Genomic DNA, 20,781 nt, shown 5'->3' on the forward strand with positions numbered 1-20,781 from the left:
GGGAAGACGGAGTGGACAGTTATACTCTGTACTGTAATTGAACTCTGACAACTCTCTGTGCAGTTTCTATTACGAAACTGGAGTTGTCTCTAAGTATAATTAATCTCATGGCAATAGGGATGTGTGCATTCAAAGAATAGTGGTGTATATCATCATCATCCTCATCACCCTCGCGCTCCAGCATCTCCCAGGTCCACACTGCAGCAGAAAGACAATTCACAATTCACAACAGTAGCACTATTGATTGAAATGTTCTACTAAGCACTGTTTTACTAGACATGACCACACAAAGGACAACTTAAAGACAAAAAAATCACCATTCCACATCTTGCCCAGATTTCCCCCCTTTTCGTCTCAGTTGAGAAGAGGGAACTTTGAAAGAAAAAAGAGGAAAGGAATCTCACTTTTCTCTGTTCAGCAGTGGTTATGCTGCCTTGCATTCTTTTTAAAAAACAAAACTAAAACTGAAACAGTCCTTAAAATCCCCAGGTTCAAATCCTATTCTTTTAAATATGTTCCATGGCACACATACCAAAAGAAAGTAAAAATACAACTTTCGTCTCTTCCTCTTTCAAACTCTCCCTCTGTGTTTGTTTGTGTTCAGATCACAGGGAAAATCAATGCAGTAATTCAAGGTCACAAACTTATAAAATTAATAAAATCATGATGAGTACTTGTTATTAAGGGAAATAACACAAAATAAGGGCAGCAAATAAAACAAATGCTCTTGAATGTCTAACGTGCTGTAATCAAATTTATAGTGTACCACAACATTAAGGTTACTAATATTAAGATGATGTTATATAAAATATTATAAACTCCATTAAACATACTGTAGAAGTGCTTGACTCACACTCAAATAGAAAAAAATGTCACTAAACGTTAATGAATTCATATTGGCACAAAATTCAATACATATATTGTATTGTATCATATTTATATAAGTAAAATCACATTATAACCACACTTTATGACAGGATAATTGCTACATTATTACTACATTTATCAAATGTATAATTAATGGTTTCTAACATTTCTATTTACCATTCTGAAAATTTGTATAGATCACTACTGTCTTATTATAAAGTGTTCTTGCTTTGAATCAGAGTCATAAGAAGATAAGGCTGGGGGGGATATTGTTTTAAACACTATATTTAACATAGTCTATTACTTTTATGGGCAGCATGGTGGCACAGTGGTTAGCATTGGTTAGCATTGCTGCCTCAAACCACTGGGGCCCTTGGTGCAATTCCCTGGGTGTTATTTGTATGGATTTTGTATTTTTTCCCCATGTTTGCATGGGTTTTTTGCAGGTGCTCCAGTTTCCTCCCACAATACAAAGACATGATGGCAGGTTAATTGGCTTCTAGGATAATTGGCCCTATGTGTATATGTCCAGGTGGTACCCTGCTGCTTGCCAGAATAGGCTCTGGCACCCCCATAACCCTGAATAGAACACATTTTATAGATGATACATAAATGTTAGAAAGCAATAATTATACATGCAATATAATGAATGTAGTAATAATGTTGTAATGACCCTTTCATAAGGTATAGCAATAATGTGACCATTTTATTTAGACTTTGTAGATATTGTATTTTGTGCTAATAAGAATTCATCAACATTTATCCATCTATCCATTAATCCATTTTCTATCTGCTTCTTTCTATTCAGGGTCATGGGGGACACACAAAATGTGTTACTGCTTTGGAGCTGAGTCATAAGTAGATATGTCAAGGGAAATACTTTTAAGACATTGTGTTTACATAGCCAATTACAGTACTTGTACTTCAATACTTCCATTTACTCCTTAGCACTTTAAGCTACAGTAGGTTCATTTAGGGGAAACCTTATTGTTAAGTTAAACACTCCAGCACATCCTGTTTCAGTCTTAGTGGCTGTCTATATTAGAAACTCAAAACAGGATCTGAAATCTTTTGTGGCCATCCATTACATAACACTGAGCCAGAGAAACAGTCAATGCCACAATGTATGTGTTGGAGTAGAAAAGTGGAAAAACAAGATGACCTAACTGACCTGCTTCAGAGCTCCAGTCCTTGAGACTGAAGGTTTTCAATTATTCAATTGAAATTCAATTCAAAGACCAAAGGTGCTGTTATAACAAATCACCTTAACTCAGTGTCACTAACAGGCAAAAAAAGAAAGTTTACTGCAAGACAAAGTTGTGTCTTGCTTTTACACATAAAGAACCAGGGCTGATTACCTGTATCATTTACAAAAATGTCATGGTAACCTGTTACACTATGACCTTCAGGAGATGATGATGTTTTTCCCCTAGATAGAGACATTTAAGGGTTTTAACATTGTCTGTCTCACTTTACAGTATTTAAAGTCTTGTCTCATTTTATTGTTATGTTAATAAAATGGCTTTCAAACGTAAAAATACCAACAACAAAGGTATAGGGCTGCAGCAGAGTAATGTGTCTTTGAAATCGGAAGGCATGCTCAGTTTGACTTCTACATATATTGTATCTGAAAAGATAATAACAGTAGGCCCACGCTCCTTGTGTTTGGAAAATGTTAAGCTGCCGAAACTAAGATGCGGTCTTCCAAAAGTTCTTCTATTTTTATAAATTTAATGAAATGTCAAGGAAAATGAATATAATTTCCTCCGCAGATAATTTCAAGTGTCTAGGTCTACAGTGGAAACATGCTAGACGAACTGAGGTGTTAACCACTGACCGAGAGCTACAGCTCCAAGCACAGCACACGGGGTGTGCGCACCAATTTCAGAAACAGCAACCAAGCACAAAGTGTGCGTGGGGGAAAGTCAAAATACCCCACATGAGCTACAGTATAGTACCACAAGGTTCATTCACTCACAAACATGCTCAAGCCTTCAGTGGGTTCCACGTCCAACGCTAGCAAAATTAATTGATAGCCTAGCATATGGATGGTCAATTAAAAGTCTTAGAAAGATGTCGTGGAGGAAGAAGGTCACATGATGTTTTGTGTATTTAATTATTTCCCTTTACCTTTCATAAATGAAACTTCCTTGTCAGTATCAAAATACAGAAACCATCTAAACTTTGTCTCATCCATTCATATGACTGCACACACCATGTGGCTTTACATAAAGAGGTAAATAAGCAGTTACCCTTCAGGTCTCAGAGTTCAGAGGTTTGGAAACTGCTCTCAACAGATACACCTTCAGTCCTGTTTTTTCCTAACAGACATTCTAATGAGCTCAGATGCTCATGCCATTATGTCTTGTGATCTCTGATACCCTAGAAGGCATTGTAATGAGTATAGACTGTACACAATCTTGCATCTGTTTAGTAACTGGCTTTATTCCATTGCTGTCTGCACTTGATACATTCTTTACAGAAACCCTTACCCTTACAGATATCTGTTCCATGATGGTCTTGGTTCTCTTCCCAGTGGACACTTATTCTGCCCTCTTCCACTTGGATTGTCTCTTATCCTACATATCAGCAGGTGAGATGATAGATTCATCCTCTTGTGGAAAGTGAACTGAGATACAGAAAAGCAAAACGCTTGCTGCTCTGGCCTTGTGGTTAATAAAAACAGAAAGATTTCTGTGTGCTTGTACCTCTGTGATTCAATGCAATCACAAAACTTGTCTTCAAAAGTCCTTGTTTTTTTTGTGAGTGTTATTCAAAGGTTTAAATTTAAGAAATTGACATGTGACATATTTAACACAGCTCTGGGTTAACACAAATCTCTGTGGTATTTCTGTTAAAAGGTGCCAAGGCTGAATATGCCATATTCACATGGCCATACAATGTGAGGACTGTTGGTGCTTTGCATCAGCTATGTGATTTCCTGCCAATTTCATCTGATTAAAAGAAGCAAATAGGGGACTTCCAGTGTAAAGTGATTGTAAATGTATATAATAGATGACACAATTCACCTATTATTTTGCTGCAAATGAACTAAATGAAGTCTTTTTTTCAAAAGTGGCAGAACAATGCATCTTGCTGTATTAGAAAATGTATCTGATTAACATAAAAACAGCAGGAAATCCCCTCTGGAAAGTGCTTTTAGAATTGTTTGAAACAGAGCAAATAGTTCAACTCTCATTCAGTGGCAACAAACTACCAGCAATACAGACTCCTTTAGCTCTAATGCACAGAAGATCCTGTGGTTACATCACGCAGGGGCCCTTTTTTAATCAATAATCTAATCTTCTTTCATGAAACCAAATATTTTTCAGAATGCAAAAGACACTCCACTCCACAAAGGGTGATGAAGTGGGTGGCCATAGATAAAGATTAAAGTAGCAGGTTTCTCACAGGAACTGATTGTGCATGATTAGACTGAATTATCTACCACAGGTTTAGTGTCCATAAAAACCATTGGAAATTAGGTGAGCTTTAATCTTAAGTAAATCTAAAAATAACTGTAAACAAAAGTATATTGTTCACAGTATTATAAATATTAATAAGAATATGCAACATAAAAAGTTTTCATTAAGATATCACTGGTAAAAAATAATGTTTTCACATAAAAACTTACTTTTTAGTATTTTTAATAAGGGAAGATGAAAAACCTTATGAATATAAATATGGTTAAAAATAAGTGCAGGAGATACAGCCCATCTGGTTCATTCAGTTATGATGTTCATTAATATGTCTGAGTAGCCTGTTCCAGACTGCTACAACTTTTGTGTAAAGTACTGACTCCTGTTCTCAGATGCACTTCAATTAGTATCCACCTCTGTCCTCTTATTAATGGTTCACTGTTGATCCTGAAACTGTGCACTGGATTGACATAAATATTTGAGTCAAGTCCCCCATAGTCCTCTCTGTTTACATTTTTAAAAGAATCAGTTATTGTAAACTCTCCAAAATGTAACTGATAACTCTTCTTTGGACAAATTCTAGAGCATAGCCCTTTGTAACAAGTCAAACAATTATAACATTACTCGATTTAAAAAATGTAATTTTTATTATACACATTAACATTTGCTGTCTTTTTGTATTGCTTACCTATATAGTATTTATGAAGAAAAGCCTAGCAATTTCTGGAGATTGTTTGTGTAGTGACACTGTTAATTGTAAAAGGGACGGTGTTCACAGCTGCAAGATTTAATAGGTTTGAGGTGAAGTATGAAAACCAAAATCCAAAATCAATCAAGCAGCTGGAGCCAATATGTTGTAACCAGCATGGCAATGTGAATCAGAGTCACAAACTTGATCAAACTTTAAATAATAATTCCTTACACTTACAGTGCCTTGCGAAAGTATTCGGCCCCCTTGAACTTTTCAACCTTTTGCCACATTTCAGGCTTCAAACATAAAGATATAAATTTTTTATTTTATGTGAAGAATCACCAACAAGTGGGACACAATTGTGAAGTGGAACGAAATCTATTGGATTTTTGAAACTTTTTTAACTAATAAAAAAATGAAAAGTGGGGCGTGCAAAAGTATTCGGCCCCTTTACTTTCAGTGCAGCAAACTCACTCCAGAAGTTCAGCGAGGATCTCTGAATGATCCAATGTTGTCCTAAATGACTGATGGTGATAAATAGAATCCACCTGTGTGTAATCAAGTCTCTGTATAAATGCACCTGCTCTGTGATAGTCTCAAGGTTCTGTTGAAAGCGCAGAGAGCATCATGAAGACCAAGGAACACACCAGGCAGGTCCGTAATACTGTTGTGGAGAAGTTTAAAGCCGGATTTGGATACAAAAAGATTTCCCAAGCTTCAAACATCCCAAGGAGCACTGTGCAAGCGATCATCTTGAAATGGAAGGAGTATCAGACCACTGCAAATCTACCAAGACCTGGCCGTCCCTCTAAACTTTCAGCTCAGACAAGGAGAAGACTGATCAGAGATGCAGCCAAGAGGCCCATGATCACTCTGGATGAACTGCAGAGAACTACAGCTGAGGTGGGAGAGTCTGTCCATAGGACAACAATCAGTCTTACACTGCACAAATCTGGCCTTTATGGAAGAGTGGCAAGAAGAAAGTCATTTCTCAAAGATATCCATAAAAAGTCTCGTCTAAAGTTTGCCACAAGCCACCTGGGAGACACCCCAAACATATGGAAGAAGGTGCTCTGGTCAGATGAAACCAAAATCGAACTTTTTGGCCACAATGCAAAACGATATGTTTGGCGTAAAAGCAACACAGCTCATCACCCTCAACACACCATCCCCACTGTCAAACATGGTGGTGGCAGCATCATGGTTTGGGCCTGCTTTTCTTCAGCAGGGACAGGGAAGATGGTTAAAATTGAGGGGAAGATGGATGCAGCCAAATACAGGACCATTCTGGATGAAAACCTGTTGGAGTCTGCAAAAGACCTGAAACTGGGACGGAGATTTATCTTCCAACAAGACAATGATCCCAAACATACAGCAAAATCTACAAAGGAATGGTTCACAAATAAACGTATCCAGGTGTTTGAATGGCCAAGTCAAAGTCCAGACCTGAATCCAATCGAGAATTTGTGGAAAGAGCTGAAAACTGCTGTTCACAAATGCTCTCCATCCAACCTCACTGAGCTCGAGCTGTTTTGCAAGGAAGAATGGGCAAGAATTTCAGTCTCTCGATGTGCAAAACTGATAGAGACATACCCCAAGCGACTTGCAGCTGTAATCGCAGCAAAAGGTGGCTCTACAAAGTATTAACGCAAGGGGGCCGAATACTTTTGCACGCCCCACTTTTCATTTTTTTATTAGTTAAAAAAGTTTCAAAAATCCAATAGATTTCGTTCCACTTCACAATTGTGTCCCACTTGTTGGTGATTCTTCACATAAAATAAAAAATTTATAACTTTATGTTTGAAGCCTGAAATGTGGCAAAAGGTTGAAAAGTTCAAGGGGGCCGAATACTTTCGCAAGGCACTGTATATAGCGCTTTTCTGGACACTCCACTCAAAGCGCTTTACAGGTAATGGGGACTCCCCTCCACCACCACCAATGTGCAGCATCCACCTGGATGATGCGACAGCAGCCATAGTGCGCCAGAACGCCCACCACACATCAGCTATTAGTGGGGAGGAGAGCAGTGTAATGAAGCAAATTCATAGATGAGGATTATTAGGAGGCCATGATTGGTAAGGGCCAATGGGAAATTTGGCCAGGTTACACCCCTACTCTTTTCGAGAAACGCCCTGGGATTTTTAATGACCACAGAGAATCAGGACCTCGGTTTTACATCTCATCTGAAGGACTGCGCCTGTTTGCAGTATAGTGTCCCCGTCACTATATTGGGGCATAAGGACCCACATGGACCGCAGGGAGAGCACCCCCTGCTGGCCCCACTAACATCTCTTCAAGCAGCAACCTTAGTTTTTCCCAGGAGGTCTCTCATCCAGGTACCAACCAGGCTTACACCTGCTTAACTTCAGTGGGTTGCCATTTGTGAGTTGCAGAGTGATATGTCATTAGACAAAACACAGAAACAAATGCACAAAGAAAATAAGACACACAACAGGTAAAAATATGGAAATGACAAAAGATGACAGTCTGCTTCAGACAGACTGAAGCAGACGACTCAAGCCTTTTCCTTTTTAAATATCTTACTTTTCTGAACAAATAACCTTTTGTAGAACTCTGTAAAACATTATTTGATTAGACTGTGGAGTACAGATATTATAGCTATGTGACTTTATGAATCAATGTTTTGGTTAGAAAACACACCACGACACTTTCTCCTGATTTTCTGAAAAAACAATTTTCTGAGAAAACTGGATTTAAATATAGCTATTAACCACAGCATGGTATTGTTTTGTCTCTTCACCAGGTCATTCCAGGTAATAAAACATGTCCAATTTGGAGCAATCATTTCTGCTACTGTATTGTCAATTTTCTCATTACCATCAGCAGTGTTTTATTATTTAATACTTCTTTTTATTTCTCAACCCATAAAAAAGACCTTGAACCAAAATGTGGACTGAAAAGAAAAAAAGTCTAAATATTTCATAAGACCGGAGCTAAACCCACACCAGCAGAAAAATAAAACTTCTTCAAATAGCACATTTCCGCTACCAGTGGTTGCCCTGTGGAATTTCCCTAAAGAGGGCAAGAGCTGAGTTAGTTCCTCGGGGGGTATATATAAGAGTTCATCACAGACAGGTTCATCACAGCTTCAGTTCCCTCTCCAGAATCAACGAAAGGAAGTGGGTGGCACCTCTTGCAAGTCTGAACCATGAGCACCAAAATCCTCCTGATTGTAACTCTTGCTGTCTCTGTGGCTCTTTCACAAGGTACAGTATGTTCCTCATTCTCCAGCTCCTGCTTCAGTCTGATTTAGAAATACTAGTATTTTTAGTAGCAGGGCAGCCTTTAAAATGTGAAACATGCAAGACCATTTTTACTTGTAGATTGAGAATGTCATTTTTTTCACTTTCAGATCTTGGAGCTGGAAGTTCGCGGTGTCTGTGTCATCGTGTCCGGGACAAGATGGTGGGTCACCCCAAATCCATCAAGAATTTGGAAATCTACCCTCCGTCCAGCTCCTGTGAACACACAGAGATCATGTGAGTCCACTATATTGATGCAATTTAGAATTTTTATATGTTTGTGCAGTTATTTTAAAACAATTCCTCTTTCTCATTGAGTGCAGTACAATTATTGTGGTATCTGAGCAAATATCAAACATTTTAGTTACGTTTTTACCAATCACAATAATGTGTGTTATTACCTTAGACATCTTCTTCATCTTTTCTGGTTCTTCTCTGAATAAGAATAATGTGGTTTATGCTCTGTTGTTCCCAGTGTCAGCACATCATTATGAGCTGTTCTTGTTTGTTTTCAGTGTCAACCTGAGAAATGGGGTAAAGTACTGTCTGGATCCCAATGCCAAGAAGATCAAAGACTTTATCATGAACTTCCAAATGTAAGTAAACATATTTGATACAAACTTGCACTTAATACAAATTCAAGTTTTATTGAACTTCTTGAAAAAGGAATTATTAGTTATAATTCCATAGTTTCATAAATATGTCATTAAGTCATTATGTGTGTTAATCAAACTTAATGGTGTGTTTAAGCAAACAAAATACCACCACAGATGTATGAATGAAAATGCCAATCACCAAGAGATACAGTACATTAGTTCTTATTTTTAGCTTTCTCTGTGGGTGGAAGAATGTTCATATTTTCATGCAGAAAAACTCATACAATGTTTCTATTCCCTCTTCACAGAAAGAAGGCAAGCCCAGCCGGAAAGTAATGGATACTATTGGGTGTTCACAAGCTCCGCACTGTGACAGAGAATTATCCACAGAACTGTCTCTTTAACTGTTGATCCAGTCCCATCATACCAATTGGAAATGTGCAAATAGTTACTGCGCGATGTTCTTTAGAAGAATGATCATACTTTCTCTGCTATGCACATTGCAAGCTGTTTCTTTGTGTCATAAAAGCTCTGTTTGAAGTATTTTTTCAATTTAATGTTGTTAATTTTGCACTTTATAGATTTATAGATTTATAGCTAAAAATATATTTATTTGTATAGATTGGTCTACGTACTGCATATAACTTGCTTCACCGTACGTCATAGAATTTATGATAGAATTTATGATATTTCATTTTATATTTTGTTATTATTTATTAGCTACAAATTGAGGATATGTACAACAGAGTTTATTTAATTGTTAAAAATAAAGCTTCTGTTTTAAAAAAATAAGTCATTTGTTTTTGCAGCTTTATTATTTTTATTTTACCAATACAACAACAACTTCACTAACGTTGGAAGTTAGAAAAGATTATACCTTTGGTTTCCTGCCTTGAGAAATATTCTGTATTCCATGTCTATTAGGCATGGAAAAACATTTTGAAACTTTACATATTTTACTGATCAAAAGTTACGTATTTTTTTATTTCATATAAATTAGTAACAATTTATTTATGTATAATTTGAGAGAGTATTCTATTTTACATTTGACATTTAAGTTCTGGCACATTACTAAAACATGTTTATTTTTCCTTGACTTAATTACATTTTAATACAATCCTCAATGATAATACACATATAATAATACCTTTGGGTTTAAGAAACAGCGGACATGAAATTGTTCTTAAAAGTTTCTCACAAAGAGAGTCCATTACACAGCACTATAATATCTCCCTTTAATTCAGAGAAAGAAGAATATTTGTGATATGAGCCCCAGGAGAAATATACCAACATTTCCAACCTCACAGAACACGATTTGCTAGCAGGGAGAGAGTCTGTGTCAGGCACTATGCTTTTATTATGTGCACCTGTGTGAGATTTAAGATGCGTCCGTCCAACTAGAGTCGCCACCTAGCTGCATACTTTCAAGACACCTTGAGACAGGACAAGATTTACAAAAGACTCCTAAATAAACGTGTATTATCTTACAAATTGAAAATAAACCTTTACTAAATTACCATTTTAATTTAATACTCCAAGACATGTAGCAATACCATAGTCCTTCATGAAAAAGTAATAAATGAAATTCCTTTGGAGAATACAATTTTCAATTGGCCCTTCAGTAACTGTCCAGTAACAGCCAGAACCTTACAGCCGGAGCCCAAGAGTTACAGTTATAATAGATAAATTCACTTTTTGTCCTTTATTGTTTTGCTTTAAATCTTAAGTGCCCTCAGATGAGAATGACACAGGGGAACTGGTCCCTGGTATAAAAAAGGTTGAGAAACACATTTGTTTATTGACTGTTTGCCATTTCTGGAACAGTCATCTATTGTTCTAGCCTTCTTAAAGAATTCAGAAAACATTTTTACCCAGGACCTTTGTGAAGCCATCTTTCATGAGATTAATCCATTCATTTTCTTACTATTTTATCCAGTTTAGTGTCGCGGTTGAGTCAGAAACTATCCCAGCAACCAACAGGCAGGATACATTCTGGACAGACACATATAGATTCATGCACACCAGAGTCAAATTTCAGAGTCAAGCCAATTACAATACCAGTACTGTACTTGTATGTCTTTGGACTGTTGGAGGAAACATGGAGGAATTCCTCATGATCACAGGAGAGCATACAAACTCCACACACATAGCACCTCATGTTCAAAATTGAATCCTCGACCTTTATATGTACAATTTACATGTACCCTCCACTGTACAACACATGTTCAAGTGAGGAGCTGTGTCATGAACTGCAAAGGAAGAGAAGTTAATTTAAAGCTGAGAAGCAGAATTATAGCCAATATACTGAACCCTTCTTTTTTCTTCTTGCCTTCTACTTTAACCCTGCTTGTTAATTTATGCTGAGAAATAGCTGACCGGCAAAGCTAAATTTTGTAATCTTATTCATACTGGCTCTCTGAGCCTGGTTGTGGGTGTTATATTGAATTCCATGAAAATGCTTTAACTACAATCCGCACAAAGAATCCTATGAATAATAAAACATAATTCAGCATTTTGTTTCTATTATTTCACATTCCACAAAAATACAAGAAAATATTAAAAAGAAATCCGATTAAAATATAGCTTGCTAAAAATATATATGGCATGATATTATGTTATCTTTTACCAGATACATACTTCATGAAAATCATACAAATAAAGCATTTACAGTGGCTATTAATTCAGAAAAATAATTTAAGTTATGTAATTGTATTCACAGTATGTCACAGAATCTATCATTTTATGTTTAAATCAAATTTAGTTATTAAATTAAATTAATGACAGCTATATATATATAACATATATAGCCATTATTTATTAAATTAAAATAGTATACAAAGTATAACATATGTTAAAGATATTTTTATTTCGCACAGATGTAATATTTCTTTTTGGAGCTCACAAACTGTTTTATTTATGGTTTCACTCACCAGCAAAGATTTTGTGTTCCATGCCTATTTGTGTATAAAATAGTAACTATATTATTAATGTAGGGCGGCACAGTGGTGCAGTGATTAGCATTGCTGCCTCGTGATCCTCGGTTAATTCAAGGCCTGAGGTGCTATCTGTGTGGAGTTCATATGTTCTCCCAGTGTTCACATAGGTTTCCTCAAATTTACTCCCTCACTCCCAAAAACATACTGGGATATTCTACATCAATGTGAGTACATGTGTGTCTGTGTATCTGTCCTTTGATGGACTGGTGTCCTGTCCAGGTTGTACCCTTTTGCTTGCAGAGTTAGGGTCTGGCAAACCTGCAAACCTTAATTGGAAGAAGCAATTAGAAATTGGACAGATGGGTTATTCAAGTATTATTTGTGACAGAGAACACTATGTGATATATGTTTCAGTCCGGGGGTCATAGATCATTGTGCACAGACCTGTAGCTCATACCTCCAAAGTGCATAAATGGATTCTAAATTAATAAACAATTGGCTTCAGTAAAGGTAAAAAAATCTAGTTGGTTGTAAATGCAAGGGTCATGACATATTGGCAAACGAGCTCTTCCCATAAGTCTGGAATAGATAGTGGTTGGACATCGATGCACAAGCAAACACTAAAACCTCTCTCTTTTTTGTGAAACTGAATCACCAAATAAGTAAAATGACAGGAAAAAGCACTTTTTTATTAAACGCACTAAGAATATTATATTATATGAAGATATCTGATTAAAAATTCCTTATAACCATGCCCTTATGTTTTCTGGCAAAACTGAGATGAGCCTTTATGTTATTTTTGCTCTTGGAACTCTGCTGCCATTGCAGGCCATTTTTGCCCAGTCTCTTTCTTATGGTGGAGTCATGAACACTGACCTTAACTGAGGCAAGTGAAGCCTGCAGTTCTTTGGATGTTGTTGTGGGGTTTTTTATGACCTCTTGGATGAGTCGTCGGTGCACTCTTTGGGTAATTTTGGTCGGCCGGCCACTCCTGGGAAGGTTCATCACTGTTCCATGTTTTCGCCATTTGTGGATAATGGCTCTCACTGTGGTTCGCTGGAGTCCCAAAGCTTTAGAAATGGCTTTATAACCTTTTCCAGACTGATAAATCTTAATAACTCTGTTTCTCATTTGTTCCTGAATTTCTTTGGATCGCAGCATGATGTCTAGCTTTTGAGGATCTTTTGGTCTACTTCACTTTGTCAGGCAGGTCCTATTTTAGTGATTTCTTGATTGAGAACAGGTGTGGCAGTCATCTGGCCTGGGTGTGGCTAGAGAAATTGAACTCAGCTTTCGAAAGATGTGATAAACCACAGTTGATTTATGTTTTGACAGGGGGGGCAATCACTTTTTCACACAGGGCCATGTAGGTTTGGATTTTTTTTCCCTTAATAATAAAAACCTTCATTTTAAAACTGCATTTTGTTTTTACTTGTGTTATCTTTGTCTAATATTTCAATTTGTTTGATGATCTGAAACATTTCAGTGTGACAAACATGCAAAAAAATAAGAAATCAGGAAGGGGGCAAACACTTTTTCACACCACTGTATATGTATATTTTGGGTAGTTATTTCAGTGGCATTCAAAAGTGTTTGGGAAGAATATACCTATGTATCTCAAAATTCAATTAAATTTATTTTTATATAGCGCCTTTCACAACAAGGTTAACCCAAAGCATTTAACAATGCAAGTGACCATAAATGTTGTGAATACAGAACAGAAAAGACCAGAAGACAATGGAGGAGAGGAACCAAGAACTCCTTAGGAAGGAGAAAAAAAAACTCCAGGGGCCCAAGGTAAACAGGCTGCCCAACCCCTTTGGGCATGTTAACATTATACAATTAAAAAAAGAAATAAATGAATGAGAATTTTAATCCATCCATCATGTCTTCTGTATTTCAGTACTCCATGAAGATCTCTGTAGACCTCCTAAACGATAGCTATATCCACGATGTCCCTCCTGGATCCATGGCAGTGATGCAGCATCCAACTCAGATGGTGCCCAGCCAACGTAATGAAAATGATTACTTAAATATGAAGTAAACCACTTAAGGACGGTTCCACATAAGCCAGCCTCAAACTCAAGCCTGTGTAACAAGACAGAGTGATCAACTGTGTCAAAGGCAGCACTAAGATCTAGAAGCACAAGCACTGTTGCATTCCCCGTGTCAGTAGCTAACAGAATATCATTTACAACTCTTGTTAGTGCAGTTTCAGTGCTGTGGCCTGGGCGGAAACCAGACTGAAATTTCTCAAGTATATTATTTATAATAATAATAATAATTGCTTACACTTATATAGCGCTTTTCTGGACACTCCACTCAAAGCGCTTTACAGGTAATGGGGACTCCCTTCCACATCCACCTGGATGATGCGACGGCAGCCATAGTGCGCCAGAACACTCACCACACATCAGCGATCAGTGGGGAGGAGAGCAGAGTAATGAAGCCAATTTATAGAGGGGGATTGTTAGGAGGCCATGATTGATAAAGGCCGATGGGGAAATTTGGCCAGGATGCCGGGTATTTGATTCTAGATACGACTGAAATTGGGCCACAAGTATTCTCTCAAGAATTTTAGATAGAAATGGGACGTTTGAGACAGGCCTGTAGTTGTTAAGAACTTGTGGATCCAAATTTGGCTTCTTAAGGAGCAGTCTAACAACCGCTACCTTAAATTGATCAGGTACTGTGCAACGCCTGATGCAAATGACATGTTCATCATACTAATTATAGGTCCTGCCAGTACTTCAGGAGAATCTTTGACTAGCTGAGTGGGGATGGGATCTAGCGGACAGGTGGTTGACTTTGTCTCAATAATTAATTTCTTGAGTTCTTGTTCATTAACTAATTGAAAAACACTATAGAGGTGCTTATATTGTTTCTGTATTTCTTGCGACTTCTTTGGGGCTTATTTGATTGCGTCTGAAGTCTGATGGTGTTAATTTTATCATTAAAGAAGTTCATAAAATCATCACTACTAAAGTTAGATGGTACTATAGAATCTGTCTTATTTGTAAGAATAGCTATAGTCTTAAATAGGTAGTGAGGGTAAGCTTAACGAGCTCTATATACAGGTAGGGCTTTCTTATATTGTTGTAGGCTCAGTCCATGCCGACTTGAATACTTGTAGACCAGTAGACCTCAATTTGCACTCTAGTTTGCAGTACTCCTGTTTTAGGGATCGTTTCTGATCATTATATCATGGAGAAATAGCAGGGTTGTTCAGAGGCAACTCGCAAACTATAATAGAAGAACAATCATCACTGATGTTCGCAATGGATGTGGCTAAAAAAAATATTCTTAAAGAACAGAAATCTGTCATTGTGCCCTGTTTCAAGAGCTGGCTCTATGAGATAATCTCCACGATTACAAAGGAGAGGATTTGTCCTCATACGATTTCATAGGATCTGGGGTAGCTTTCTTTAATGTTTTGAAGAAGACTGAGCTTTGTACTTTTCCCTGATTGTTTTACACATCCAATAATTCTGTGATTACTTTTTTGCAGATTTTGATTCTATACTGACTTTAAACAAGAAAACTGTAAAAAGTCATAAGCAGGTTTTAGCTATTTGTTCTTTGTCCAGGTGTAGTTTTTTCTTTGTTTTTGTTTTATTTAACATGTTTTGTGTATTTTGTGCTGTTTTTGTCTTTTTGAAATTTTCCAAATTTCTTAAAATACTGAATAAATAAAAAATTATCATTATTATAAATTATTATAATTATTAAAAAAGTATATTATCAAAATTTCAGATGATGCCAAAATCAGAGGAGTGTTGCATCAAATATTGAAGCGGATATTCAATATTTCACAGTCCAAATATTTTTACAGTCCAAAATCATCAAATACTAAAGCAGTAAATGAAATTCAAAATATTGAAAATGGAAATGGAAAAGTGAAAAATGAAAACTACAGTAACATAGACGAGTGCCCAAATTTTGCAGGTACATTATGTACATTAGAAATACTTGACTACAGGTATAGATCTTGAAGAGACAGTGATTTATAAAATATTTCCAGAGGATTTTAAAGTATAGTAATAAAGGTGTGCTGTACTGTGTTTCGTTTCCCGAATAGATGAAAAGCATATGAAAAGCAGAAAATGCATCGGGTGTATTTTGAAATCCTGAGTCTTAAAATAAGAAGCAGTAGAGTCCCGCTAGGGCCATTTCAGTGACTAAAAGTTCCTGAAGTGTCACAGTTTCATTTCCAGTGGCCCTGAATTTCCACGTGAAATTTCCCCTGCAGAGGAAAGAAGCTGAGGTAATCCTCTGAGGGGTGTATATAAGTGTCCATCGCAACCAACTGAAGCACAGCTTATACAGCCTCTCTTCTCTCATCACCTAAAGGAAGTGGGTTTCACCCTTTTGCAAGTCTGAACCATGAGCACTAAAGTCCTTCTGATCGTGGCTCTTGCTGTCACAGTGGCTGTTTCGCAACGTAAGTACAATTCTCTTTTGCTGCTTTTTAGCTTGATACTGCATATCTGCTTTGGCATTTAGAGTACAGGGGATGCTGTGTCTATTAGAATTGCCTTGTTTCCAGTCACATATCTAACAAGATCAAACAAGTGTGAATAATGGGAAAACATGAGGAAAATAAAACTTTGTACAAGGATTAATTATTGCACTGTTTTGCACAGGCAGGATTTCATTTCCATTTCCTGCATTAAAATGTAATGCGCTAGTCATTTAGAGAACAATGCTGTTGTCTGCAGTTTACTACAAAAAAAATAAATCATTTTTCCTGTCTTGACCAATCTTGAAACTCCCAAAAAATGGACAGTATGTTTGTTGTGGAAAGCCCTATAGTTCTAATTGTTCTTTTGTCCTCAGATATCGCCAGTGACAGCTCTCGATGCCTATGTCAGAGGATCCGACAAAAGATTGTAGGAAACCCCAGACAAATCAAGAATGTGGAAATCTTCCCTCCCTCCAACTTCTGTGAAAACATGGAAATCATGTGAGTACAGAGTATGGAGGCAGCTGACAGATGAAGCAATAATATTATTATAATATGACTATATGACTATTTATAAAAACATATTTGTGGAAATCCCTTAGAAAGATTATATGCAATGTAATTAACATCCTGCACATTAAATGCATGTTAAGACATAGACCTTTTTGTATAATTTAGCATTATAGATAGTCTTTTAATTCATCGTGGTTTAGTTAATTGACATACTGTAACTCTACGATTATGCTCAGCATTTCCACCACTCACCATGTCAGAGAGTGATGATTCCTTCTGGTACATTTTCAGTGTCAACATGGATGGTGGGGCTCATTATTGTTTGGATCCAAACATGAAGAAGATCAGAGAAATCCTCCAGAAGCTAAGAACGTAAGTTGTGTTTATTTTAAGTTCAAACATCCTCCTGTGTTCGCAAAAATCTAGGAAATATTCGTTTTAATAACCAGAGGAGGTGGGTATGCAACTGACTATAGACGAAGATCATGTACTGTTATATATAACTTTTACAGATGCCATGTATATTTTTGTTCAGTTTAATATATATTTACAAGCATATAAGGAATTGTTTCATAATGGAATTGTTGAAGACTTGAATTGCGCTAAGATCATCTACATTATATTTAAATTCTCAGTGTCTATTGCCTTGTAATTGTACTGAAGATTGTACATGGGAAAACATTGTATTCATGTGCTGTATTATCTCTTTCCGCAGGAAGAGATCAAGCAAAAATCTCAATTAATGAACACACTGGAATCAGAAGCATCAATGAACCTCTTTCTGGGCACTTTCAAATTCCTTAAACCATTGTACTTTTAAATTGTAAAATATACAGTGTGAGTTTTAAACATTTTAAAAGTCTTATTTTAATTATTTAAAATTCAATTTTTTTAACAAAGCAAATTCAATTTTATGAATTTTTATTAAAGAAAGCCACTATGAGGGCATTAACTTAAGAATACATGCATTTCTTACTGACATATTATTTATCCATCTGAAACTGAGATGAAACTGTGTGTTTTCATTGCACTTTATATTTGCAATAAAGAATTTTTCATAATAAAACTTATTGTATGTGTTTTTCCCTCATTCAGTACCGTGAGATTTAATATTTCACTTAAGCATTGTGTTGAGCATTAGGCCTGACCTTAACCTTGTCTTCCACTGCACAAGACAAGAGGTCCAAAGACAAGAACAAAGACAAACAAAAACAAATAAAATTACACAAGGTCATTTCTACAGCACTATAATTAATTTCTGCAGTTGCCTCCTGCTTTTAAATACTGATATTTTCTGCTCACCTATTCTTTGGCAAGTACAACTTTTACATTCATTTAGTTTTTCCGTCTCCTTATTATCTCACTGGATAGTAGAAGGTTTTTTTTTATTTGTAGAGATAAGTGTGGCAGTTTGTAAACTTACATATCACTGGCTTTCACCCTGAGTTTCAGAGTTTCTTTTAGAAAGTCCTATGCTAGTCTAGATGATCTCCATACAAATTTTCTCAGGTGTGTGAAACAACCACTGTAAATCTGTCAGCACTGAGAACTGCTTTTCATATTACTAACACCGTAAATATAACACAACAGACTGGCATGCTATTTGGTCCAAATTAGGTATCCATATCTAAAGGTGGTACGGCGGTACAGTGGTTAGCATTGCTGCCTTGCCCTGAGTCATTCCGGGTTACTGTCTGTGTGGAGTTTGTATGTTCTCCTCATGTTCGCATGGGCTTTTGCCAGGTGCTCTTGTTTTTTCCCACGGTCAAAAGACATGCAATAGGTTAATTGGTTTCTGGAAAAATTGGCCATGGTGTGAGTGCATGTGTGTCTGTTCATGTCTCTGTGTGCCCTGTGATGGACATCTATCCAGCCTTGTGCCTATTGCTGACTGGGATAGGCTCCTGCTCCCCTGCCACCCTGTTCTGCTTAACAAGGTTTAGTAAATGGATGGATTGATCCCTATCTAAAGCAGAATTTTGAAAAGGCATTTGACAGAAAAGAAAACTCTGAAACCCACCCAAATGTATTGGACAGTCTTTCCAAAGAGTAACTTTCCTTGTTTGTAAGAGTGAAAGAAATGGTACAATAAAACAACACTAATGTTTGCACTAATATTTTGCAGCCCTTACTTGTGGAATGGAGCTGTAATTGAGTTCAATGGCTTTTCTCTTTCTCTTATGTAGCAAGGTAACTTATATATACAGTACCTCGATACATCTGTCTCTATTGTTCTCAGGAAACCTAGATGACAGATAAACAGATAAGATAAACAGATACTTTATATGCTTGGACAAAGATCTCTCAGAAAATCCACTGAAATTCTGATTCAAATGAAAAATTTATTGGAATGAAAAGAGTATATGTGCACTCCTCCCATAAGAATGATCTCTATCGTATCAAAGTTGTATTATGTACAGTAGGAGCCTGGAAAGTTATTGTTATGACAACTGTAGTAGCCAAAGAAGGAACAGAAACAGAAAATGCAAAACCAAGAGGTACTATAGAATAGCTTTGTACATAGACAGCATCTCATTCATTGTGCATTATTTGGGTTATACTGTACAGGTTTTGTAATTATTTTTAGAAATTCATGATTAACTCCACACACAAATTCTGAAATTCTGAAAAGATATGTAATTATAATGTATGTATATGTATGTATCTATAATACACTTTTTCTTTTACCTTAATTAGTTGTTCTGTCCTTCTATTCATTGGATTATAGAATTCTTAAATACGCAGCCAGGAGACGTACTACACATAACCACGTTGACATTTGACCCTGTTCTTTTTTTGGCATCTGAATCTAAAGTGTGAATCCACCAGGGGCAGTTGTGGGTCTGTTTCCATTACAGACAGAAACTTAATGGTTATAACATACTGTAGCAGCACCCATTTTCTGTTCATTCATTTTACATTATAACACCCCAGTGCAGGCTTCACATTACCTTCTGCACAACAGTGGAAAACAAAAGAAGAGACAGCAGAAGAAGAGGGTGTAACTTGAGTCTTTTGCTTTGATTATAGTCTGATCTATGCCTGCTGTAGTAAAGCGCAGGACAGGTATCTCTCTACTTTTTATTCCAGATAGCTCTCAACATGGAAGTTTGCATAATCATTTGCACTTTGCTTCTTTTTTGGTATTTTTAAAATATACTAAAGCATGTTCCAAAAATGCAGTTCACAAGATGTTCTTTCATGCTCTGCAAAAAATGTTAACGTTAAATGATTGTTCTACACAAGTTTGTGTTCAGCTCTGCAGTGTTGTGACTCACCCCAAGACCCTACACACCTCATGCACACAGCATTTTGATCTTGTTTTGTCGGTGGGCTCCAATCCAGTCCCATTGTTTACTGTATGTATGAGCACATTACAGGTTCCAAACCAACAAATATATCAGCAAAGTACAGTAGATGTAATCTCCAGGAGAACACAGAGATTACTGAGCATAGAAACTGATTTTAAGCATAAAACAATGCTACCATCCAACAGCAGACACAGTGTTATAAGATTAATGAAAAAAATAATTGCTTACACTTATATAGCTATTTTCTGGACACTTCACTCAAAGCACTTTACAGGTAACGGGGACTCCCCTCCACCACCACCAATGTGCAGCATCCACTTGGATGATGTGATGACAGCCAAAGTGCACCAGAACGCTCACCACACATCAGCTATCAGTGTGGAGGTGAACAGAGTGATGAATCCAATTCATAGATGGGGATTATTAGGAGGCCAAGATTGGTAAAGGCCAATGGGAAACTTGGGCAGGACACTGAGGTTACACCCCTACTCATTTTGAGAAAGAACCTGGGATTTTTGAATGACCACAGAGAGTCAGGACCTCAGTTTTACATCTCATCCAGAGGATTTTACAGTATAGTGTCCTCTGGATAAGATGGGGCATTAGAACCCACACAGACCACAGAGTGAGCACCCCCTGCTGGCCCCACGTCGAGCAGCAACCTTAGTTTTTCCCTGGAGACCTCCCATCCAGGTACTGGCCAGGCTCACACCTGTTTAGCAT

At 36.9% G+C, this 20,781-nt stretch overlaps 2 protein-coding genes across 2 annotated transcripts; both read left to right on the top strand.

Annotated features, from left to right (window-relative positions):
* Positions 1–8,043: 8,043 nt before the first annotated feature.
* On the top strand, positions 8,044–9,628 carry LOC148650257 (C-X-C motif chemokine 9-like). Its single transcript, XM_088603861.1, has 4 exons — positions 8,044–8,204; positions 8,351–8,477; positions 8,756–8,836; positions 9,145–9,628. The coding sequence occupies exons 1-4, from the start codon at positions 8,147–8,149 to the stop codon at positions 9,170–9,172; spliced, it is 294 nt and encodes a 97-aa protein (XP_088459987.1). The 5' UTR covers positions 8,044–8,146; the 3' UTR covers positions 9,173–9,628.
* Positions 9,629–16,065: 6,437 nt separating this feature from the next.
* Positions 16,066–17,813, top strand: LOC148650258 (C-X-C motif chemokine 10-like). The gene is made up of 4 exons (XM_088603863.1): positions 16,066–16,213; positions 16,609–16,735; positions 17,039–17,119; positions 17,463–17,813. Exons 1-4 carry the CDS (start codon positions 16,156–16,158, stop codon positions 17,488–17,490), a joined length of 294 nt encoding a protein of 97 aa, XP_088459989.1. The 5' UTR covers positions 16,066–16,155; the 3' UTR covers positions 17,491–17,813.
* The last annotated feature ends 2,968 nt before the right edge of the window (positions 17,814–20,781 follow it).

Source organism: Lepisosteus platostomus, chromosome 13 (genome assembly GCF_059453375.1).
Source record: "Lepisosteus platostomus isolate fLepPlt1 chromosome 13, fLepPlt1.hap1, whole genome shotgun sequence".
Lineage (NCBI taxonomy): Eukaryota > Metazoa > Chordata > Actinopteri > Semionotiformes > Lepisosteidae > Lepisosteus > Lepisosteus platostomus.